General features: G+C 37.7%; 2 protein-coding genes across 6 annotated transcripts in view; one reads left to right on the forward strand and one right to left on the reverse strand.

Moving 5' to 3' along the window:
• ECT2L (epithelial cell transforming 2 like) overlaps nucleotides 1-9,023 on the forward strand; it is a 65,909-nt gene extending 56,886 nt beyond the window's left edge. The window contains exons 18-20 of the mRNA XM_018053272.1: nucleotides 750-838; nucleotides 6,347-6,519; nucleotides 7,838-9,023. Coding sequence (XP_017908761.1) covers nucleotides 750-838; nucleotides 6,347-6,519; nucleotides 7,838-7,965 — 390 coding nt within the window. The 3' untranslated portion in view covers nucleotides 7,966-9,023. The remainder of the gene's footprint in view (nucleotides 1-749; nucleotides 839-6,346; nucleotides 6,520-7,837) is intronic.
• Nucleotides 10,210-25,661, reverse strand: part of REPS1 (RALBP1 associated Eps domain containing 1) — an 89,175-nt gene continuing 73,723 nt past the window's right edge. For 3 of the 5 annotated variants that reach the window (XM_018053269.1, XM_018053270.1, XM_018053267.1), the window contains 8 exons: nucleotides 20,872-20,944; nucleotides 19,350-19,468; nucleotides 18,438-18,502; nucleotides 16,519-16,704; nucleotides 15,281-15,373; nucleotides 13,560-13,708; nucleotides 12,721-12,826; nucleotides 10,210-10,481 (listed from right to left, as the gene is read on the reverse strand). In XM_018053269.1, coding sequence (XP_017908758.1) covers nucleotides 10,413-10,481; nucleotides 12,721-12,826; nucleotides 13,560-13,708; nucleotides 15,281-15,373; nucleotides 16,519-16,704; nucleotides 18,438-18,502; nucleotides 19,350-19,468; nucleotides 20,872-20,944 — 860 coding nt within the window. In that variant the 3' untranslated portion in view covers nucleotides 10,210-10,412. The remainder of the gene's footprint in view (nucleotides 10,482-12,720; nucleotides 12,827-13,559; nucleotides 13,709-15,280; nucleotides 15,374-16,518; nucleotides 16,705-18,437; nucleotides 18,503-19,349; nucleotides 19,469-20,871; nucleotides 20,945-25,661) is intronic. The other 2 variants (XM_018053271.1, XM_018053268.1) reach the window with 1 other exon arrangement.

The following is a 25,661-nucleotide window of genomic DNA, read 5'->3' on the forward strand; positions in this document are numbered from 1 at the left end:
GGATAAACTCCTATTCGTACTTTAAAGATCCAGTTCAAGTATCATCTGCCCTGAAAAGTTTCCTCCGACATCTCCAGGTCTGAGCTGCCCCTTCCTAGGTATTCTCAACACCCTGAACCTCCCTGTCACACTTTCTTACAGTCCTTTATCCACAAGATTGGGAGCTCCATCGGGTATGAACTAGTGTCTTCTAGTGTTCAGCATATGGCCAGAATTTAATATGTGAATTATATTGAATTAAAGTATCAATCGATTGTGTTTTTATTTGGCCAAATTGAGGAAGCAAATGCAGTTGTTTAGGCCTAATTTAGATCTGTACATTTTGAAAGGGAAAGAGTAATGGGATTGACTGGATTACAGAAAATTGAAAAATCTTGGGACTCACAGAGTCCACAGAACTATATCTCTGGATCACTATATGCCCCAAGTAATCATCTCCACGGCTAGGTCAGTAAAAGAGCCTGAAATCTTAATTTGTAACATTTCATTCACTTCCTTTTCTTGATAGATCCCTTCTGACTCACCTACATCCCCACTTTATTTTTGGTAGTAGGAAAGCATTTATAATAAAAAAAAAAATTTCAATAGTTTTAAAAATTAGACAACTCCCTCTAGTTTTAAAAACAATGCTTTTTTCACAACTGAACTGAGTTCTACTCAACACTTATATCTTTGGGGATATTATTCAGTAGTGAGACTTATTTTATAAAATATATATATATATATTTCTAATTCTTTTTATTTCATAGACTCTATCAGAAGCAAACAGATATCTGATTAGGGTTCAAGATGTGGCCCAACTTCACTGCTGTGATGAGGACATAAGTTTCTATTTAAGGTAAATATTCAACTATCCTATGGCTATGCTACTGCTGCTAAGTCACTTCAGTCGTGTCCGACTTTATGCGACCCCATAGACAGCAGCCCACCAGGCTCGTCTGTCTCTGGGATTCTCCAAGCAAGAACACTGGAGTGGGTTGCCTATGGCTATGAGTGTGTCTTAATTATCTTGTACCCAGAATCCAGTACAATGTCTGTCATATTGTAAATATACTATAAATCTTTGTGTTGATCTGAAAAGTTACACACACACCCCTCTGAGATGAGGTAAGGTGTTTATCACCTTACTCACTTTCCAGGCAGCTACTTCATAGAATGGAAGAAACTAAACCGTCATTGCCTGGGCCACTAACTCAAGACATGGGATTTCTGGTTTGGTCACTTTCCTACTGAGAGGAGAGCTGATGTGAGATATCACATGGATGATCTGCTCAACTCTAAGAAAGAGAAGACCAGTTAATTATCTGCAGTTAGTTACTGAGGTCAGCACTTGAAAGGTCTCACCGTAGGACCACCATTGTATTGAGGTCTCACACGTCTAGTTGGCATGGTGCTCACAGTAGTGTAAAAACTATTGTGATGTGAAGGTGCTAACATTTCCTTTTCTCCTTTAGAACAAGGATGGGCAAACTTTTTCTGTAAAGGGTCAGATGGTAAGTATTCTAGGTCTTTCTTGCCAAATGGTATCTGTGGCAACTACCTAACTTTGCCATTGTAGCACAAAAGCAGCTACATAAATACAATACATGATGATTAATATGATCTTCATAAACAATACATGTATAGCTGTGTTCCAATAAAACTTTATTTACAAAAAGCAAGGAGTGGGGCCATCGTTTTTAAATTCTTGCTTTAGGAAACTATTTGCCAATCTATGTTTTCAGTACTTATGGCAAGGATGGTAGCTCCACAAAGAGCAACCAAATGCAGAGGAATTAATTCCAATAAAAGAAATGAAAATCAGATTGCCTGTTATTTCAGTGAATATTTCACTGAATGTTTTCCAAAGGCCAGGGCAGGATTTGGGGTGGAGGAGAGGTTGGAATAAACCAGTCCCTTCACCTCGATTTAACCAGTCCCTTAAATGAAAATCAAATCACACAACTGTCACTTTTCTCACTGTCACCATGTTTTTGTTTTCTCATTTTGGTGTTTTTGGTCAGGAACAATAGAAATGAGCTACAACAAGAGAAGGAAACTAGATATCAAGTCAGCAATTCTAAACACGTCAGTGTAGTAGGACACATGCTACGGATTATTCCAGTTTTTTATTATTAATTTTACCTTCACATATTCATTCTCAGACACTCTTCCTTTATCTTTCTTTATCTAAGTCCATGTTTCTGACTGACAGAATTTGCTCTGGGGAGAGTAATTTTAGAGCTCGGAAACCTGGAGGCATTTGTCCCACTGTAGATATAACCCACATAGTTTTGGACTAAGCTTTTATGTACCTTAGAACTTTGACATTTTCATGTGTGACTTTACACATGCTGATTTTTAAAGCATTTTTGTTTACTTTTGTTCTCCTTCTAATGGGGTGTTGCCAAGTGCAAAAGTGGAGCCTCTAAGACCGGTGAACAGAGGCACGGCTTTAGATCACCAAACAGGGCCATCCACTGCTCAGATCCTGAGTCCTCTTGAGGACAAACATTACTAAACTACAGAGTATGTATATTGTTCACTTTACTTTTAGCTTACCCAAAGGGTAAGGAAGTCATTGACCAGCAAACAGCACTAGGGGAAGAGAAATATGCAGACTCCTCAGAGATACAGGACTCTGGCTCTGAACTGACTTTTATCCTGGCCACTGCCAAAAGCCACTATGATCCACTAGTCAGAATGTGGATGATGAGGACAAGGTGATAAACAGTTTTGACTCCAGGTGATAAACAGTTTTGACTCAGGTCAGCTCACAGAGGCTTCCCTCATGACTCAGACAGTAAAGAATCTGCTTGCAATGCTGGAGACCCAGATTTAATCCCTGGGTTGGGAAGATCCCCTGGAGAATGGAATGGCTACCCACTCCAGTATTCCTGCCTGGAAAATCCCATGGACAGAGGAGCCTGGCAGGCTACAGTCCATGGCGTTGTAGTCGGACACGACTGAGTGACTAACACTTAGCTCACAGAACCAAGGACGTACTGTTATCTGTTCATGCCAAAGTTTATGCTCTGAAAATTACTTTTAAAGTTTTATGTATTTATGGAAGTTGGGTACTTTGTTTCTTGGTCTGGCTAACGTATTGATAGTGATTAAATAATGACAAAACACTTCTAGAATGGTGTTAAGAATTTAAACTATGTTTGGCGGAGTCATTGAGCCTATTTGTGAAAAAGCAAAGAAATCCTGTCCAGGTTCAAGGAAAACATTCTACCCGTGGAGTTGGAGTTGGTTCTTCTGAATCTGAGCAGCAGCAGTTTTCTGAAAGTTGAGTAGGATCCAGAGTTTCCATTTCAGTTGTTCCATTATGTCAATGTGAAAGGCAAAATTATTTGTTTTTACATATTTAGAAGAATAAAGGTTTTTTAAAAAGGGTTTTGGTGTTTTTTGTCTTTGGATGAAAACTGTTGAAGCTCTTGGTGAGTATAAATGGCTTTGGGAAAGCTTTTTCCTAGGTAAAATTCATTTATATGTATTTTAAATATCACTTTCATAATCAGATTAAAATAATAAAAACCTCTTTGTGCATTTATCTTTCCCTGCTCACGTCCTCAGGTTACAAGTGGCCTCAACTCCAAGTTCAATAAACGTGCCTGCTCCTTCTCTCCTCTGGGCCATCCACCCACCCAGCCCAATTGGGTCATGCTGTTAGAATTCGCCTTTATTTAACTTACTTTCAATGCTATCCCTTCCAAAGGGAAAACCAAACATCTGTTTACCAAAGCAAACACTCCTTTCAAAGCTACATCTTCAAAGCACCCTGGTAGGCACATTCCCTGGCCATTCAGATAGAAAGGCAAAGTTTTATTACAGCTTTTAAACATTTTTCTCAAATGATAGGATTCTTATCAGTAATAAGAGTACAAATATTGCCAAAGAAGTGTCACAAACATGGGTGGAATTCTTTGCCTAACGTGGCCACTCAGCACATACAGCTCACCACATACCGATCTAAATGCACCCCCTTTCTTGCTTCCCCTTTCCCTCATCCCTACTTCTATTTGTTCCCTATTCTCAGAATAACCTATCAACTTAATCTGGAACATTATTTCTTGCAAACTGTCAGTAAATATGAAGCACCCCACTCCTTCCAGCCTAAATCATAACCACAGATATGGGAAGGAAACGTTTGAAAAAGGAAGGTGGCTCCAGTGGTTGGATGACCACTGCATTTCTCTCTCTCCACACACCTAACATGACCTGTACCCCCAACACTCTCCCAAGAGCTGAACCTGAAGCAAAGCACTCCTTAAAAATGTTTAAACCACTCCCTCTCCCAATCTAGTTTTTTGCCCACCTCATGGGCACAGGAGAAGGCAATGGCACCCCACTCCAGTACTCTTGCCTGGAAAATCCCATGGGCAGAGGAGCCTGGTGGGCTGCAGTCCATGGGGTCGCGAAGAGTCAGACACGACCGAGCGACTTCACCTTCACTTTTCACTTGCATGCACTGAAGGGAATGGCAACCCACTCCAGTGTTCTTGCCTGGAGAATCCCAGGGACGGCGGAGCCTGGTGGGCTGCTGCCTATGGGGTCGCACAGAGTCGGGGGTCGCACAGAGTCGGACACGACTGAAGCGACTCAGCAGCAGCAGCAGCAGCAGCATGGGCACAGCTGTAATTAATGCACGACTTAAGTGCCTCAATACTCTCAAGTGTGGTTGGTGAATCAGCATCACCAAGGAGCTGCTAGAAACACAGAATCTCAGGCTAGTCTAGCTCTACTGAATTTTCATTTCAGTGAAAATCTCTGGGTAATTCAGATGCACAGTAAAGTTTGTACAAGTCAGAGCCATTATAATACAGAGTGGATTCTAAATGTGAATTATAGTAGCTTTTATGGGCAACAACCTGTCAGTCTTTGGTTAAATATATATATACCATTTGCTCAATCAATCCTACTCTTGGATTATCTGACAGAAATATCAGTGCATGTAAGGAGTCTGTTTATAAGTAAGGAACTCGTTTTTTCAAACATTGCTCACAGTGGCAATAAAGAAAAAACAAAGGAAACGAGGGAGGGAAGAAGGAAGAAAGAGACCTGAGCCTGCAAACAAAGAAATGCCCACTAAGTGAGGGTAGAGTTAGAAAAATGATGGTCCACCCATGCTATTATTTGGTCATTAAAAAGAACTTGAAGTGATTTCTATTGCTGAGAAAAGCAAGAAGAGAGCCTGGAATAATACTTAAAACAAACTACCTGTAAATAGATGCATATGTAGGTACATATGCGACTACTTGAATGGGTTAAAAAAAAAAAGGAAAGATTATACACTGTTTGGTAACTTGGGTAACATAAGTGGAGCCAAACAAAAAATGAAAAAGAGCAGTACACGAAAACAACTGTCAGTATATGCTGATGTAACTGCATCACTTTTGTATGACTTTATCTGGATCTAACTCAACAATTTAAAAATTAAACACAGATGATGAAGATAAAAACTAAGAATTCCTCTGAATAAACCAGTCAACTGAGTTGCTTGCTTAGAGTAACTTCCTGAGGGCTTCTTGATGCTTCTAGGAGAAAAACATTTTTAGGGGGCTATCCTCCAACAAAGCAACGAGCTTGCTGCACTTGGCTATTCCTGGTGCTGGACAGAGATTGAGGGCATGGGGTGAGGCTTTCCCAAGTTCCTCCCTAGTACATCATTTGATAACCCATACCAGAGCACAGTGAAATCTGCTAAACACTGTGATCTGGCTCCATCAGCAGAAAACCACAGAGAATACTAGATGGAGGTTGGGGACCAAAAAATGCCTACCATTGACCATGGTAGCAACTTCAGTAGAATTGAAGAGCTACTTAAATCCAACTTTTCATCAATTTCTCTCCAACTGATATTGGAAAATTCTCTATTTCCTACTTAGTAAATGCTTTTCTTTTGCCTGCTTTCTACTTAAGACATCGCACACCTTACTGATTCTTGTGCTTCTCTCTGACCCAACCTGTTACCCTTAAAGATGAAACTAAACGAAAACATTCCCCACAGATTGTCTAAGTACATCAAACACAAAATATCAGTAAGGCTTTAACCTGACGTGTTATAACACTGGGAAAATTCAGTGTTCATTTTTGTCTACATCGACTGGATACTGTCCAATGTATAAAAGCTCAAATCATTCCACCAGAAACCCTGAGGCCCACCCACATGACTGGTCTGACAGACAGAGGGACTATTCACACCAGGAGAAAAATATACGGAGAACTTCAAAAAGTCAGTCCAAAGGTCTGAGGTGGGGAAAAACTCTGATGATGAGCTTATCAACGCAAAGATGCTGAAGTGTGTAACAGAGCACGTATATATGCATATGTCAAACTAAACTCTTTCTCTTTTTTAAACCAGGCTCTACGAACATACCTGTGATCTCAGTCTTTTCCTCTTCAATGATGCACTGCTCGTTTCTAGTCGGGGTACATCTCATACTCCATTTGAAAGGACTTCAAAATCAACGTACCAATTCATTGCATCAGTGGCACTTCATAGGTTAATCATAGAAGACATACCAGATTCCAAATGTATGTATTCTCTTCCTCCGAAGAGATCACACCTTTAAGAAGCTGTATTATATAAAACTCATTAGCTATTAAAATAGAAAAGCAGGAAGAGAACTGGAATTTGCATTTGCAAATAATTTCCCAAGTATTTTTAGAATCTCATTAACGTAAACTTTTCTCTACCTTTGAAATAGCAAAAGAAAGGAATGCTGGCATCGTCAGACACATACCCTACACATTAGGAAAACAGCTTTCCAAAGTCACAAAGGGAGACATAACCCTGTATCACTGCCAGGGAAGCTGGAGCTCTTAACCATTATTTTAAGTGGTTAACCACTATTTTAACTTCTATTGCTTGTAGATCTTACAATTTTTATCTATTACTTTTCCATTATACTAGGACTAAATGATTATTGCAGATTTGACTGTATTCTTCTGTAAATCTGCATTTATGAGTTCTCTAAAGGATGTATTTGCAAATGATGTTTACTAACAAAACATTTAATTCATAATAATCTCAAAAGAAATAATCATTGTTACAAAATGAAATCCTACTTAAACCTACTGTACCTTTTAGTTTTTATCTTACACTCTACTTCCCAATCTTAAAAAGATTTGTATCTCTTTTCCTATATTTCTGTTAGGCCAGACAATCTGAATATAACACATTTTGTTCCAGTATTTTTCACTGCACGTGAAGGTAGGACTTATGGGTAAAGCTAGAACCAAGATCTCAAGAGAAGGAACTAATTTAAAAAGAGCTGCTTTCCATTAGCTCTGGCTTCATTTAAAATCTGAGAAAAACTGAACACTAAATGTGAGAATAAATATTTTCACCTATTGAGAAATAAATATTTTCAAACTCAGGTAAGAAGGGTTATCCATAATGTGCATGACATGTCTCCTTCCATCTCCCCTTAATCAGCTGTGCTCTATGTCAGAACATCATAATGTAAGCTAAAAGTGGGCATTCAGCTAAGTCGTCACTGGCTTCATTCTGTCCTGGTGCTCATACCAGGGTGGCCAAGGTCCAGCTCTCAGCATCTCTTATCTACAATAATTCTTGTAAAGACCTTTACCGGTTCCAGTTCCTTCTGAAATTAAAGAATATCATATCATCTATTACTTTAAAAATAATTGCTAATTATCATTAAACAATTATAAAGATGTTTTAGACTATATTTGAATTATTCAGTAATTCTAAACTGGATTTGTGTTTGAAACTTTAATTTTCAAAAAGTCTTCAAGATGACTTGATCAACTCTTGAATTCTAAAACATTTTTTCCTTTTGACTGTTACCTACACAAATTAATTTATGTACTTCCAATATTTTTACAGTTATCAAGAATGCATTTATTCTTCAAGGTCCAAAACATGAATGGATTTGTGCAACAGAAGTTGAGGATGATAAATTTCTATGGTTGTCTGTACTCCAAAACGCCATCAAAAGTAGTATGGAAAAGTGAGTCTGGACTTCAAACACCAGGGGTGCCAATGTGCCCTGACAAAGACAGCATGTTGTTTTCTGTTCCAGAAGATCCAGTAAGAAGCAGAATAATGGTTCATCATGGATGATCGGTGGATGAACTAGGGGGATACATAAAGTTCCTCCTAACTTTTAAACTTTATCATCTATGCTCAATTAGGTGAAATGGTTAAGAAAAATTTGAATATAAAAATTTGAAACACTTCTTTTGATAGTTTTCATGGACAGTATTATTTAGTATGACTGACAAAACCTAAGACTGAATAAGGATATTGAGTATTTAAAGATTTGTTTTCTGATCTAATGAAAAATAAAGTCATAATGAAAAGTATTTCTTAAATGATCAGTCTAGAGAAATGTCTTAATCTGTTGGTGATTTATCAACATCTTTTAACATTTCCATGAAATAGTTATGGATTTTAAAAATATGGAAATCTAAACAGTACTTTACTAAAAAACTGGTCCCATATATCCAAAATATGAATGTATTTCTACAGAGAGCATTAAAAACATACCACTATAAAGCACTAAAATTTTCTATAATTCTTAAGTGTTCTTTTGTTACAAAATTAAATTCTTAGACCGTCCAAATTAAATGGTTTAAAAATTTGTTACACTGCTAAATTAGAAGGCTGTCTGGTAGAGGGTGAGGGGGTACATTCTAAACAACAAAAACAAAACTTGCCTGTAATGGAATTTAGCTGAGTAAAAACTGAAGAAATTAAGACAATTCTATTTAAAGCAGAAAAAAATAAAAACAGGTATTGAGTAGTTGTCTGGGCCCTTAAATCTTTCATTTAATTATTTAATAAACTGAAGCTATCACCTGGTTAGCCACTTTGAAACTTTAGCTGATATATGCAGTAGTAATATTTTTACTCAGTTAACGGTAGATAACACTGTATTAATCTTGGAAGCTTTTGGCTGTCAGTTTCCTCTTTGCTTCAAATTCTCCTTTAAGGAAATGAAATCTACTAGTACAGTCTAGGATTGTGAAGTAGGCTATTTTAAACATTTTCTTTTTTTCTACAACAAGAATACAAATTCCTTCTAATTCTTAAAAATTTAAATTCTTGTTAAAAAATGTACAAAAGTTAAAATGTTTTTAATTAGTGTAAAATCACACTTCTGATTATGATAAAACCATGCAGCTTAACATCTGTCAGATAGAATAAAACATTAAAGGAATGTCTGCTGTTAGTCAGCAATAAATGTAAATTCATAAATGTGACCAAAATGGAAATACCATATAATACAAAACAAATCCCAAGACGCTACATTATCCTGAATAGGACACACTTTAGAAACTCTCTGTTAAATAGGAAAAGTCTCTCTCTATAGCAAAAGAATGGAGTGGAAATGGTAACCCACTCTAGTATTCTTGCCTGGAGAGTCTCGTGGACAGAGGGGCCTGACCGGCTACAGTCCATGGGGTCGCAAATAGCTGGACATGACTGAGGGACTAAACAACAAGAACATGGCAAAAGAATGAGTAACAAGAGAGCTAAAGATAACTAGGAATCTTAAGGAATTTTCATTTATTATAATAGTGAATAATTACGATCTTCAGAAGTTCTAGAACACGTTACTTGAAAACACTTCTAGAGACTGATGAGCATAAGCTTATAATTGCGAGTTTAGTGCATCAATCGTGCAAAAAGTGACGTCTGCAACTGGACAGTACTTTTGCGGCTTGCGGTGTCAACACTCTCCCTTTGCTTCTAGCAGACGATTTAAAAATGCCTATCTTCAGTTATTTCCTAGTTTTTCAGGACTGCTGAGGAATTAAAATCTCACACACAACAAAGTTTAAGTCACAGGTGATACTGATCAAATTTTCGTAAGGAAAACATAAAATCTGCCCCCTAAGCTGATGTGAAAAAGCCTGAAAGTGCCATGAGACTCTTGAAGAATGTTGATTATAGCAGAGCTTATGGTTAAAGTATGCCTTATCCAATACAGTTCTTTCAAATTAAAAATCAAATAGGAAATGCATTTTAAAGATTTTTGGATTCTTTAAGTATTAAGCCTAAAAGACAAATTGACAGTTTATTTAATTTTGTCTCCTTTTGAAAATATTTCTGAGTTTGTGCTTAAGGTGTTAAATGAGAAGCCCATTCTGTATATCCAAGCAGTATGAGGTTTTGGCCATGTAAGTATAATGCACCAAAGTTATGGGATAACAAGGGAGGAGGGGGGCTGCGCCAACAAACATAATACAGCCTCCAGAAAAAGTCATCCTGACCCTTTTATTGTTGAAATTAAAAAATAAAAGATACTTAAATACAATGGTGAACATATAGGGCAAAACAGAATCATAAAATTTAATGTTGAATTAAGCAGTGAGCTGAATGTCTGGGTCTCCAAACTGGCTTTGAACCCAAAACCGCTTAAAAATGGGTATGTTCACAGTTAACGGCAATTGGCTTATAGGTGAGAGAATGGTCGAAGCTGTTCCAGTTGAACTTCCAGGGAAATTCTCTCCTCAAGAACATCCTGAAAAAGATGGAAAGACAAGTTACATTTCAACATATACAAAAATGAAGTCACATCTAACAGCAGCTCTGCATCAATAAAACAATTTACGTTCCTTAAGAAGATGAAGGGACAGCTGTTCCTTTTAGAAACATAGTTTCTTTATAGGCGCTTACATTCAAAAACAATCTTAATTAAAATCTTTTTTTCTCATTACTTGAAATCAAGGTAATCGAATGTTTTTTCCTTCTTTATTAGAAAAGCCAGTATTTGCAGATGGTGGCTACTAATGCATGAATTTTGCACAAAGCCCACCCCTTGCAGTAACTGCAGATGAGCTGGTTAACAAAGATTATTTCCCCTGGTGATTACCTCTGGTCATTAACAACTCCTGCACCTCATTTTGAGCTTCAGTTTCACAATGAATAAATGTATTTTATAATCAGAATTTCTAATGACTGTCGATTTGGGGCAGTCTTTTCAGACAGTCACCAACTTCTTATGCAGCCATATCCTTTTTTTCTCTCTATCACACTGACAGTATCATGTTTTAACCAGAATGACCTCCTCCTATTTGGTACCATACTTTCTCAGAGGATAATGAGACAGTGATTTTTAAAAACAGCTTCTGTATACATGTTTCCATGGTTTTTCGTAGTTCTTCAGAAAAACATGCATTAACAAAACTTTCACCTCAAGGTATGCTACTAGCAAGCTTGTCATTTAGTTTTACATTCTTCCTTTACAATCGACCAAATTCACAAGTCATAGAACAGCTATGAATACCTTCTTTGATCAAAGAGTTATATAAGAATATTATTCCTTTAACATACATTAATCAAATGTCCAACATGCGTGAAGTTTTGAGGACAGAGACAAGATGGTTATAAATCTATCCAGGACAATCTCAGTTTATCTCTGATTTCCTGGCCTATATATTAACAAATCCTTTTCTCTTAAGAGTACTTTGGTTTGAACAATGTATTACATGGTCACTGTAAATGGGAATGATTACGACTTAGCCTCAGTGAGTTCAGGTTAGTAGGACAGAGACACAAATGTGCCATAGATATGGACAACGTGATAAATACTAGAAAAGGAATATGAACAGAATATTACGAGACTCAACTAACTCTGTATTTATTTTACATTTCCATGGACTCCTTCCTCATCTTTATGGTTTACAACCTTGCTACTCAAAGTGGAGTCAACTGTCCAGGAGCATCTCCTTCACCTGGAAAAATTGCAGAACTCTCAGGTCCCTCTCCATACCGGACATGAATCAAAATTTTCATTTTAACATGGGACCCCTTCCTAAGTGTATACAATTAAGGTTTGAGAACCACTGGTTTATAAGATGTGAATGCCTAATAATGTTGATGAATCATACATGATTCTGCTTGTTAGTTTTTATGCACAGGGTTAGTAGTAAGCAAGAAAACAAACTTATCCTCTCAAGTACAGATGACAGAAGTACACACTGGCCCTGAACATCATTTCTATTTAAGGTTTGTCTTTTCTGTTTTAGAGATGATCTAAATTGCCCGCATCCCTCTTCTTTAGACCTGTCATTTTCATAGAAACTGAGTTGTTTTGATAAAAGGATAAATTTACAATACTCGAATCATTGTAGAATTAGTGTGTAGACAGCCACATATATCATCCTGGAGGTAGCTGAGGTCACAACATTTCTACTCTTGGATTTCATTATGAAAGTTAATGAACATTTTCAGTTCAGTTCAGTAGCCCAGTCATGTCCGACTCTGCAACCCTATGGACTGCAGCACGCCAGGCCTCCCTGTCAATCGCCAACTACCAGAGTTTACTCAAATTCATGTCCATTGAGTCGGTGACGTCATCCAACCATCTGGCCCTCTGTTTTCCCCTTCTCCTCCTGCCTTAAATCTTTCCCAGCATCAGGGTCTTTTCAAATGAGTCAGTTCTTCGCATCAGGTGGCCAAAGTATTGGAGTTTCAGCTTCAGCATCAGTCCTTCCAATGAATATTCAGGACTGAACATTTTAGGAATATGCTTTACATACATGTAGGATAAGGCAATCATACAAGAAATTAGTACAGGAACTTCTTTTTAATATTAAAAGATTCAAAGGCATATAAAACATTTTAGATCCACACTTCTGCTACTTGGAAAAGTTTCATACTAGCATTAAGAACTGCTGGATCACCTCCAAGTCTAGTTCAACACTAAGAGGCTCTGAGTCCATGGAACTTTCCAAATAAAGATTCAGAAACTACATTACCTTTAACTGTTGCTGCAATTCACTATTCAATCTGGCCAAAACTGTGTTGGTTTCCTTATTGCGTCTAATTGATGCCTGAATAGCTTTCTTATCTTTCCCAACAGACCTGAGAAGATAGAGAGAGCAAAAAACTTGACCTTCATTCTGATTATTAAATTTGCTCCCTTCTTCCCTGTGATTTATGGCTAATCCCAGAATGCTGAGGGAGCATCTTTGCCCTGCTAGCATAGCTCAACCTTGCTTGATCAGTTTTAAAGCTCAACCAAAAACTATTAAGCTTCACAGGCTTAATTACTGTAGTTATTGATTTAGTGACTTTTCTGTAGAATCACCTGAGTTTAAGTCAGCGCAGAGCAGGTATAAGCAAACTTTTTCTATAAATGGTCCGATAGCAAATATTTTAAGCTTTGCAGACCATACCATTTCTGCTGAATATTGTTTTTTTTATTTTTTTAATCTTTTCTTTTTCTCTTTTTAAACAAAAATGTAAAAGCCCTTATAAAAACTGGCCATGGGTTGACTTTGGCCCATGAGCCCTAGCTTGCCAATTCTTGATTCTAGAACAACCATAGTTAAAACATCAGTGTTACTGTGCACTATAATTTTTAAAGTCTGCTCTAGGATTTGCAACTTGAGTTGAACTTAATAATAGAAGGGGGGGAAAAGTGGGAAGAATATTCGACTTACTCATAAATGAGAAAACTCTCAAAGGGGAACAATGGAGGACCTGTGCTCAACTACAGGACCAGTCTGACCATAATTCCTTTCTGCTTAATATTTTTAATTACTGTGCATTTGGTTTCTAGTAATTACACGTGTTTAGGGACAGCTTTGATTACCGAGGAATAGAAGGTTGTGATGCAAGAACGGCAGCTAGGACACCTGTCTTCTGTGTATGTTCATCAACTTCTGGCCTTAATTCATCTTCTGATTTTAATCTCCTTCGAACAGGTTTAGGTGGTGGAGCAAGAGGTGTTGTGCCTTTGCTCTGGGAGAAAAGAATTTCATGAATAACAAGCATTTCTTGAAGACATTTGTGGTTTGTTAGCACTTTGCCAACATCATATACTTTCTTTAAGCCTTTCATTCGCTAAAAATTATGGGTCACTTGTCCTACTTTAAAGCAATTTATATATTTGTGGCAACAGCTAACTTAAATTACAATGGGGAAGAATGTTCCTAGTGACATCACAACTGTAAATGTACCTATTAGACAAAATTTTTTACAGGGTGACATAACAAGCTGAAGGCCCGAATTCTGTGACTCAAGGCTATAACATTCAGTTTTAACATAACACACTCTATATATATCTGTTCAATAACTATAAAAGGGAGTCTCCAGAAATATGCATCTAGTATCACCATAGGGTTTTCTATTCAAATATCCTAAGATATATTATCTTAATGAATACTTTATAAAGAAGTAGAAAACCAGGCAATTCTTTAAAAAATCTTTCATTAAGATATACAATAACTCTTAAAAATGAGTGACTATTTTATTAGAGATCTGTCCTCAACAGAATCAAATGTAACAGTCTGGTATTTACTGTAACCTGATTTGACCTGTTAATAAATAAAAACAAGAGTCAACTGCCATCCCTTTGGTTAAATGCTATTTTTAATCTATTGCCATTTACTGACAAAATAAAATTTACTATTAAAAAAATTACAGAAGTACTAACAGTAAAAAAAAAAAAAAAAGTGTCCAGAAAGTAGCATTTAAATACTTCCAGAAACACTCACTGTTTTAATGACTACTGGAGATGTCTCAATGATAACAAAAAAAGTGACCGAAATTTTTTTCTCAAAAAGTGGCCTGTTATCTGCAATGTACTTTGAAACGCAAACAACAGATAAGAAGGACTGATATATAGAGAGAGATGCAGGTATAAAGCAAGTATATTAACACAAGGAAAAACGTTATATTTCTCTATTTCTTTAATTCTGTATTTATATGAAATGAAGAACATTCACTAAACATACTGATAGTCATTTCGTTCTATATGTAAGTCAAATAATTATGTTGTACATCTTAACTTATACTGTGTTATGTGTCAATTATATCTTAATAAAACTGGAAGAAAAATATAGTAAATATTAATGGTACAGTCAAGGTGTGGCTTTATTGTTGTACAATATAAAATTCTTTCAACTTTTCTGTATGTTTAAAATTTTTTGCAATAAATTTTTGGGAAAAAATTATTCCTAAGACAGCTAAAAAAAGGCAGAGTATAATATTAACCTTAGAGGGTTGATAATCTTTCCCAGAACTGAAATAACAGAAACTGAGTATGACAAAAACAGAAGTTCTACTTTATGTACTTGAAACAATGTAATAACCACACAAAATTTGGGAACCTCTGGCGCGCATTAATACAAATGACAGGCTATCATCTCTACCTCTAGGTGGACTGTGTTCTGAGACAAGCTATATGCATTACAGTTTAAGGCAGTGAAATGGGTTAGATGATCTCTAACTTTACTTGTAAGATTTTTCAAATTATATCATATAATTTTTATATGTATAGAACAATCAATACTATAAAAGACTTTTGTATACCACATTGGCGGGAGCACTAGCAGCTGTCTTTTCTTCAATTTTACTATCTGTTTTGGCAACTCGAGAACTTGCAGGATCAGAAGCTTTTTCAACCTAGAGATGAGTATATCATTATTACAAATTATATATAAGTAACATACATATATGAATAAATATATAAGTAACAGATCAGAGAGCAAAATGTTTAGAAAACATTCATTCTAACAGTAAGAAGCTCAGATGAAGATGAGAGGAGTTTGAGACTACCTTGTGAAATGATCATGCATCTGCCCCTTTAGGGCAGACAGGGAAGAGAATATATCTCTGAGGGGATGGCAGACAATGTCTGGGAAGTTCTTTGGTTGGGGGAGGGTACATACAAGTACACCCTGCACACCGCTACTCCCACCTCAGGCCCGCTCTGCCTTCCTGGAGGTACAGCCCATTTCCCTAGTAGCCCTAGGCCAGGCGGAAAGTTTGAAGAACTAGCTGGTAGAAAATTTTCCATGGATCAAATCTGTAAGAACTCTTTATGTAAATTACACCAGTCAAAAGTCAGTTTTTTTAATCTATTAGAGAGGATCAGTATAAACTGGAATAATCAGAGCAAACTTCAGAATTCCCCTGTTCCCTCCAACTCCATATTTACACTTATGAGGACAGGGATCCCTGTCCCTCATAGAGAAGTTTTTGCTACTAGAACCAAACAGTCCCCCAGAACACCGGCTGCAAAAACGAATTTCTGGAATCCTGTGGTCTGTAAGTCTGTCTAACTGATGTGACTTACTCCCATACAATTTTCACCAAATCACACAATCAAATGGTTAGCATTAAGATGCAACCCCATAAACTGACTTATTCTCATACAAACTGAGTGTAGCTATGGCAACCACAGCTTATTATACAGAAATCTTCGAATCACACAATCAGATGCTTAGCATTAAAATGCAACTCCCAGAACAGTGTTTTAGCCAAAACCAGATGGTTCCATCTTTTCATGTGACATCTACCCTTCACCCAGATATTGATTCTTACTAAGCATTTTATGCAACCAGCAGGTGGTTTGAGGCCAGTAAGAAATTGAGAAGCATTGATCTAGGGAATATAAACCCTCTAAAAGCAGCAATAGCAGATATTTTACTCACTGATGTCCCTTCTATTATCTGCTCTTTTAGGGGTTCCTCTGTTTAAAGACTGGCTTATGAGCACAATACTGGAAGATTCCCAGCAGAAAATTAGAGAAGCCCTTGAAAACTGACCGGCAAGACCTCTGGATGTTTCTCGGCTTCATCATCTTGTTCTTCATTTACATTTGATGCAGCAAATACTTCAAACTGGCTGAAATCTGCAAAATTTGGTTGCTCTGGTATCTGCTGAGGTGAGGTACTAGTGTGAGTTATTAGGCCATCGGCATCCACTGGGCGATGCACAACGGGACCAGGAGCCTACAGGCGGGTTGAGGATACAGGAAGGAGCAAATCATTTTACTGATCTAGTGTCACAGAGGAGCCTTCTTTTTCTTTGAAAATTTATTATAAGGATGCTCTGATTTATTAGCTGAAAATTCAGGAAGCTGAGCTACAGTAACATTTAGCTCTAAAAAACCTTGAGTGAAATGCCAAGACACTAAAAAATTAAGATAACAAATCTCCAAATAAAAAGATACTTTAACAAAATTCTTATTGCCAAGAATGTGCATCAAAGGAGAGAAGTTCAGGCCTTAATCTCTAATTCTCCCCTTGCATCTATTTCTTTCTTAATTAGGTTGCTGCATAATTGTTCATTATTTTAAAAAGCTGTTTTTAAAAATGTTTCATTATGTTTCTAAAAAGATTGTTATCTTTAAAGTGTGAAAACCAGTGCTCTAGCTGTTCTCCAGCACTCCAGTGCACTCTCCCTCAATTTGTCCTCCACTCTTTACAAGATGAATTCTTCTAAAGTCTCCATTTGAAAACTAAATTTACTGAGTATCTACTTTTGACCAAACAAATAACGTCCATCCTTAACAAAGCTGATAATCTAGTGCAGGATACGAGAAAAGTAAACAAGGGATTAAAATACAGTGTGAGGAGTTTTGTGACAAAGGAAGCACAGGAAGCTAAAGGAATAAATCTGAAGTCTCTCCCCTGCTTACCCTTAAAAAATTCTCCATATCCTACATGAAAAACTCCACCGTCTCAGTATGGTATAAGAGATGCTCTGTCATTTCCTCACCTCTTCAATTTTATTTCCCATCACTCTAGTTGTACTGAACTCAATAGCTCTTCCTTGAAGAATATGCCAGGCTTACCTTACCCTCTTGTGCCACTCCTGGTTGTAATGCCTTTTCCTCAATAAATATTATTTTATCTTTCAAGTCCCTGCTTAAGCCTAACTTCCTTCATTTTACTTGACATTTTCAGTGTGATCCCTGATGTTACTAGCTAGGACATCTATGCTAAAACATTTTATAAGTATGTCTACTATAGCATTTTTATTGTAACTGTTTACAGGTCTGTTTCTCCCACTAGACTGGTTCTTGAGTGAAGAGATAATTCACTGGGTTTTACACCTTAATGCAGTAAAAGTATTTTTGTTGGCCCTTTAGATAAAATAAATACTGGAATATTCAAATTTCAGTATCTTTGACAATTAGGAAACCATCTTTTTAACTACAAACAGCCAATTTCATTATAAGACTCTAACTCAGAAAAATCAACCTAATTCATTCATGTAAAAATGTAGCTAGTCAGTCACATAAAACTAAGCTACAAACTAGAATCTATTTTGGAACATAATAGTTTTATGCAGATGAAACAACTATGACCTGTTAGTTGTGCAACGCTTTATTCACTGATGCAGGAAGATACAGGGAGGTTACCCTGAGTCACTACTAGGTCCAGGACATACATGACACTTCCTATCCCTCAATCCACTGATCCTTCTTCTAAACCCTCCTTTGCCGAGACACTATCATTTGATTCACTTCTAAGTTTCTTTCAAAAAACAACCCAAATCATTATTGGAATTCTTATCATCTAAGAAAAGACCTACCTTCTCCAAATTAAATATGCATTAAGAATGAGTTACGCAATTACTGATTTTCAAAATAATTCTAGAATAGAATCAAAGACCTAACAGATAAACTGACCAAGGGGACTATAATAACAGATGCTTACTAATGAAGACCTAGAATTACCTGTGAGGGCTGTGGTCTTGGAGGCACTGCAGGAGGTTGGGCAACAACTCCAGCCTGTTGCTGTCCTGTGTGAATACACAAGTCCTCTTTTTGTAAATATATATAATTACTTTGCTAGTAGAGCAGATAGGCTGAATGAATGTGATCAAATGATAAAGATTTCAAATGCCAATGTATATCGTACTGGAAGCCAAGTCCATCTCGCCAGCTGTCTGGATATGGTTGAGTCTCACAGCCTCTTCTCAGACCTCTCTTCTCTTGCTCTGCTGCGCACAGCACTCGTCTTGCTCCTCCCTGTAACACTGTATGTCTGGTTTTCTTCCCACCTTTCTGACTACTTTTAGCTATCAAATATGAAGACTTCCAAATTTCCTCTTTCCATTTAGCATTTTAGTTTATTACTTCTAGTAAATGTTCTCAAATAATATATCAATCTTGCTTAGCCCACAGGTCCAGCAACCTGTCGATTTTTCTCTTCTTTCTCATCATTCCAAATACATAATATAAAAAACAGAACACCATCACCCTCTATCCTAACTTTTCTATTTTGACCAACAGTAAGACCAGTCATATAAAAATTGAACCCTCTGAGTACGTTATGACTCCTCTCTCTCCTCTATCATGTAATGTAAGACCTATTAGCTTTTCCTCCTTAATATCTCCACATAAACTTTTTCTTTTAAAATCTCTTGTGGCATCTCTCAGGTTCCCATCTTTATCATTTGAACTCACATTTTAGATAGTCATTAAGGAAAATAAATTCCCCTTCATCTGAAACTTTTTCAATTTAAAATTTTTCTTCAGATAAATATCAAAAAATAAGAGAAAACAAAATACTGTGTATCTGTAATCAACTAAATATATTTAACAATTTAACGTATTTAATTTGTATCACAGTTCTCTAACCACTACCTGTTGTGACGGAAAAGGTCCGATTCATATCTAAAGATGATGATCTAGAATGAGAGGGCTGAGGCCTTGGAGGTGGAGGTGGTGGTGCAGTGTTTTCAGGCGATGTTCCTGAATGAGACCTGCAAAATTGGCCCCGTTACAATTGGTCACGTTATTGATATTGCAGCTTTTCTTTTTAAGCAATCAAACTTAGCTAAGCAGCAAAGGATCTTATTGGTGTGACATTTTCTCCAGAGGGTACACAAGTATTACAATGAATAGAATATTATTTACGATGTGCATTCAATAAGCAGTTACTTAATACAGCAAATAATGTTCTTTATAATTATACATTTAACAAAATTTTAAAGAACTTTAAAAAAAGTTATTAACATGAATTCAAGGCAGACTACTAACCGAGTGTAATGTTTTCATATTCAGTTAAAGGCGATATTAGTCTGAAAAGCTGTTTTCAAAGAAGAGAAACTGTACTTTCAGATATGGTTAGCTTTCAACTTATTTAAATTTGGTAAGCTGAAGTACACTTTGGCTCAACTATGTGAGATGCCAGCTCATCTTAAAATCACTCGTTTTAGAGGTGATTATACTCATGTTCACTCACCCTGGAGATCTGCTTATTAGCACCAAAGTCGTCTATATTCTGAAGAATTTCATGGACTAAGATAATCTAATCCTCACTTATAGGAATAAAAAGCAGACTAAAATCCCAAATGAGAACTCTAAGACATATGAAGAAGCAGCCTTCTGATTGTGTGAGCTCTTGGAGAGTCTACGTTACCAGTCTCTCCATACATCCTCCAGGTGTGTGGCAAAACACTCTTATGATGTATGAAAAGCAGAGGAAAAAGATGCTTCTGTCCTGTGCAGTTCTGAGAGGATGGTGAAGCCCTGGGAGACAGACCCCTTGCCACCTCACCCTGTCCCGTATCATTTTTGTCTGTGCCTGAAATGTTACCATGTGATACAGGTCTTCAGGATGGGTAGGTAGCCCAACACTGGGCTGCATGTCCAGATGACATTTTAAAACACCAAATTCTTTTGGTAGTTGTCCCATAAGGCTCTAAAAGGAAATCTGCACATTTTATACTTAAAGAGACTCTCACTGCTCAGCTACAAAAAAGGACTGTATTAAACCAACTGCCAAGAAGTTATCAGTTTATTTTAAACCTCCCACAGAACACCAAGAAGACAACGATTCCTTTTGCTTTGCTTTTCTTTGGAAAGTGTAAAAATCATTTCCCTTTTACATCAATCAATAGGTAACCTGACAGCCTACAGAGATGTGAAGAACTGAGAAAAATAATGTATGCATGCATGCATGCTGAGTCACTTAGACTCTGTGCGACCCTATGGACTACAGCCTACCAGGCTCCACTGTCCACGGGATTCCTCAGGCAAGAATACTGGATGGGTTGCCATTTCCTTCTCCAAAAATAATTTATACTTGGTTTCAAATAATTTTCAATATTAAAATGTAACAAAATACTTTAATTATGCTTTTTTAATTAACAGAAACACTAACCTTTGACGAGTTACGTTGTTTCCAATCTGTTCTGGATCCGAAGTAAAAGAGTCTGAACTACTGTACCCATCTGCTGATAAATGGGATATATCCTATTTAATAATAATTTCTTTACTTTTTATTCTATATGCCCTAAAAAGGTAACTGAATTATTGTTTCAAACCAGGGATATTCAAAGATTGGCCAACAGGTTAATGTTTCAGCATTGTATTACTAACCATAAAAGATTAGATATACATCAAATAAATGGTGTACTTATACAACAGAATACTATGCACAGAGAGCAATTACAATCTAAAAAAGTTACTGTTTGATAATAGAGAAATATTCAAAATTAGTTACATGGAAGCAGGGCAGGAAACAGTACATATATCACAACTTCATTTCATATAAAAATATAACATGCACAAAGTAAAGATTAAGGTTGACAATGGATGTTAATTATGGTCATTTGTGGAACAGTGAGATTATAACTTTTATTTTTATTAATTTCTACAAGTGTGAATAGTTTTTATAATGAAAAAAATTCATTTTAAAGGATAAATTAGAAGCATTTTAAGTTAAAAAGTGAACTTAATTGTTTATGCAAATTTTAAAAAAGTTGATAAAGGAATAAACTGTGCTTAGACAATGATAAAACTTATGAAATTAGCCAGAGGGTACCAATTTTTCACCTGAGGACGTATTTTCAATTTCCTCAAAATCTTATAAAGGAGCAGAGAATCCCAGAATCAGACTAACAGCTATGAAGCAATAAAGAAATTTTAAAACAGAAACTCTAGGGATAATCTGAAGAAATACTATGAAATACCTTTCAAGAGTTATAAATTGAAGGGACTGGTTATTTAGTTCTGTTTCATTTCAAAGTGTATCCCGATTCTTTTTCCTGTCAAATCACTGAGAAGTTTAATAATTGGTACAGGAAGCATGCTAAAATTAACACATTCCCATTTGGACGTTGTTAACAGGCATCTCAGACCGAACACGTCCAAAACTGAATTCCTACCCTTTCTCCCACCAATCTTCTACTATAATAGAGTTCTTCAATTTACAGTGGCTCTGGCTAACATCCCTTGAATCACCCTGATTCCCTTGGCCCCACCCCTCACATCCTGTGTATCACAAAGGTAAGCAAATCCTGCGGTCTTTTCCCACAAAATCTAGCCAGAATCTGACCACTTCTAACACTTCTACTGCTACCACCCTAGGCCAAGACATCATCTTCTCTTGCCTGTATTATTATAACCGTTTCCTAAAACCGTCTTTCCCTGTTTGAATTCTTGCCTTCTATTACCAATATAGCAGCCAGAATGATCTTGTTAAAAAAGGAAGGTCAGGTTACATCACTTTGCCATTCAGAAACCTTCTAAATGGAGTTTCATCTTTCTCGGTAGAAGTCAGTCTTACACTGCTCCCCGGTTACTATTCTCCCACATGGTAGTTCTAGTTCAGGTGTTTGCTGGCTGTTTCCAGTAGATATAAAGAAGGAATCTTCCCTAAACCAGGGCTCCATATTGGCTACTCCTTTGGCCTAAAACATCCTTCCTTAAGACACTCACACAGTTAAATTCATATCCTTCAAGTTTTAACTCAAATGCCACTTTTTGGTAAGGCTTTCTTTGATCACCTTACTTAAACTGTCACTCCCTCTCCCCTTTCACAACTTAATTTTTATCCAGGGTGTTAACTATATCCTAAGATACAGTTATTTTTATTTCCTTTTTCTTTTGTCTCCCCTATAAAATGCAAACTTCATAAGGGCAAAGAAATTTTTGTTTTGTTTACTGCTGAATATTCAGTGTCTAGAACAGAGCCTGACACATATTAATAGTATTCCATTAACAATGATTGAATGAACATGTACACAATTTCCTGTGAGAGGAAGAAAGGAGTGGGGAAGAGCTAGCTGAGAGGGATGGCCAACAGGAGGCCTGCCTTGAAGCAGGTGCAGTGACAACAGGCATCCATTTATTAATACAGAGGGTTGCTGCTGCTGCTGCTGTTGCTAAGTCACTTCAGTTGTGTCTGACTCTGTGCGACCCCAGAGACAGCAGCCCACCAGGCTCCCCCTGTCCCTGGGATTCTCCAGGCAAGAACACTGGAGTGGGTTGCCATTTCCTTCTCCAATGCATGAAGGTGAAAAGTGAAAGTGAAGTCACTCAGTCGTGTCCAACTTTTAGCGACCCCATGGACTGCAGCCCACCAGGCTCCTCTGTCCATGGGATTTTCCAGGCAAGAGTACTGGAGTGGGGTGCCACTGCCTTCTCTGAATACAGAGGGTAGGGGTCTTTAAAAGGATTGACTATTCTCTGCATTATCCAGTGAAGATAATACTAAATGGTTATATACTCAAATTCTTCAGATTCTAAATGCAGACTAAGGATAAGAGACAAGATGGCAGAGGAGCAGGTGGAAGTGGAGTACACCTCTCTTCACAGATGCATCAGGAACACATCTTCAGATGCAGAAGACCTTGCAGAGCACCAGCTTAGAGCTAGCAGGAGTCCCTGACCACCGGAAAGGAACATACAGATCCACACAAAACTGGACAGGACAAAGAAGGGAAGGGAGAAAGAGGAGCAGAGTCAGCACAACTGAACCTGTCCCCAGCAGGTGGGGAAGTGGAAGAAGGGGTGATATCCCTATATCAGGGCAGTCGGTTGGGACAAAGGGGAAGCATCTGAGACTGTTGGAGAGTGAAGGAGCTGATCTGTGACAGTCTGAATGGAGTGAGAACCACACAGACAACCTGTGCTGTGGCCCTACATAGCCCAGGCAGGGACACAGCCCACCAGAACGCAGAGCAGCTGGGAGCTGGAGCATAACCGCAATCCCAGGGCAAGGACTGCTGTTGACTCTGGGGAAACAGCCGAGAGGGATGGGAGGGAGAAGACTGCTGGAGGGAGTGCCTTTGGAATAAAGTCAGGCAGTCATGGAAGCAGGGTGCTACTGCTGAGTCACATACAAGGAGTGGCGCCATCACTTCTCCCCCTACATGCTGGCATGTGCAGCTGAGTAACAGAGGAATATCCCAGAGAAGGCGGCCATTTGAGTGCCTGACATGCCAAGCAACAGAGAAGGACCCTCATCAGACCCTCTGAACGCCAGCTGCCAGAAGCTAGAAAGAGATTCTAACAGCACCACATCTCCTGTGCCCATGGCTGCCAGCCTCCCGGCATACCTGGCGCCATCAAAGTCCCTGCGACCTAAGCACCCCACCTGCACACCTGGTCCTCCCTGGGGCAGACCCAAGTCCTAGAGGCAGCCTCAGGAACTAATTCCTGTAAATGACCCACAAGCAGAGGTGGGGGTAAAACCACAACTGAGTTCCAGGGGCAGAGTGGACAAGGAAGAGGGTTGAAAACCTTTTCACCAGCTATACTAGCTAGAGATTATATCCACATGATCAACTAGGCAGACTCTGTGTCTATGGAATGCATAGAAGGGCGAGTATATCCACAAAACAAAATGCCCTAGCTCTGACAGCTGTGGACGCTGGAGGCAAGATCCTACAAAAGGAGAATTAGATTAGAGTCTGTGCTGTCCCCACAGCTGGTCTAGAGACCAGCTCCCCCAAGACTGGAGGGCTTCCTAGCAAGGCGGAAGTGGGCTGTGAATCACAGGGAGGGAAAGGATGCTGACAGCTGAGACCTGAGAAAAACATTTATTATTATTCTTATATTTTGATTTGTTCTGTAGTTGATTCTGGTTTTCTTTCCTCTGATGCTGTGGTTGTTGACTTCATTATTATTGTATCTATTTAACCTTTTGAGAATTTTTTAAAACACATTTTATTTCCTTCATATACATCTATCTCTACATTGGCTTTTTGCATATCTGTGGGGCTTTTTCTTTGTTGTTGTTTCATTTCCTTATTTATTATATATAAATTCTATTTATATAGAATAAGATTTATATATTATATATATACAATATATACACTACTGTATACAATATATTCTTTATATATATAGAATATATATACATATATAGAGAATATACAATAAGATTATTATATAAATCTTTTTATATACTTTACTTTTCTATTTTTTTTCTTTCTTCTTTTCACCGTGTTAGTTTGTTTGCTTTATTCCTCAGCTGGCTCTCTTCTTTGGTCTTGTTTTCTGTTTAGTTAGTGTTGTTTTTAATTTGTTGATATCACTTATAGTTTCCTTTGCTCACAGGGTCACTCTCTTGTACTTTGTTTTCTCTGGACTATTTTGGTTTTGTGTGTGTGTGTTCCTTTGTTTCTGTTACTATTTGTCTGATTTTGAATTCACCATTTGTCTGGGGTTCTTTTTTGTGTGTGTTTATTTTAATCCCCTTTATTGCCATAACAAACAGCTTATGGGATCCTGGTTCCTTGATGAGAGATTGGGCCTGAGCCTCTGGGTTGGAAGCACTGAGTCCAGGACACTAGTTGGCCAGAGAATTCCTGATCCCAGGGAGTCTTAATTAGTGAGAACTCCCACAAAGGCCTCTTCCTGTATCCAAGACCTGGCACCACTCAACTGCTGGCAGCACCCAGCAAAGAGCACCTTACCCAAACAAGAAGCAAGACCTCAAGAGGAGACAGGCTTCCCAGAGACACCCCAAAACACACCACTCACACAGCCCTGCTCATTAGAGGGGGGGGAAAACTCACCTCCTCCCACCAGAAGGCAGGCACAAGTCCCTCCCAACATGAAGCCTACACAAACCACTGGACCAGCCTCACTCACTGATGGCCAAGACCAAAAACAAGAGAGGATACGTCAAACACAGTAAGTTAGATAACATGACAAAACAGA

Source organism: Capra hircus, chromosome 9 (assembly GCF_001704415.2).
Source record: "Capra hircus breed San Clemente chromosome 9, ASM170441v1, whole genome shotgun sequence".
Taxonomy (NCBI): Eukaryota; Metazoa; Chordata; class Mammalia; order Artiodactyla; family Bovidae; genus Capra; species Capra hircus.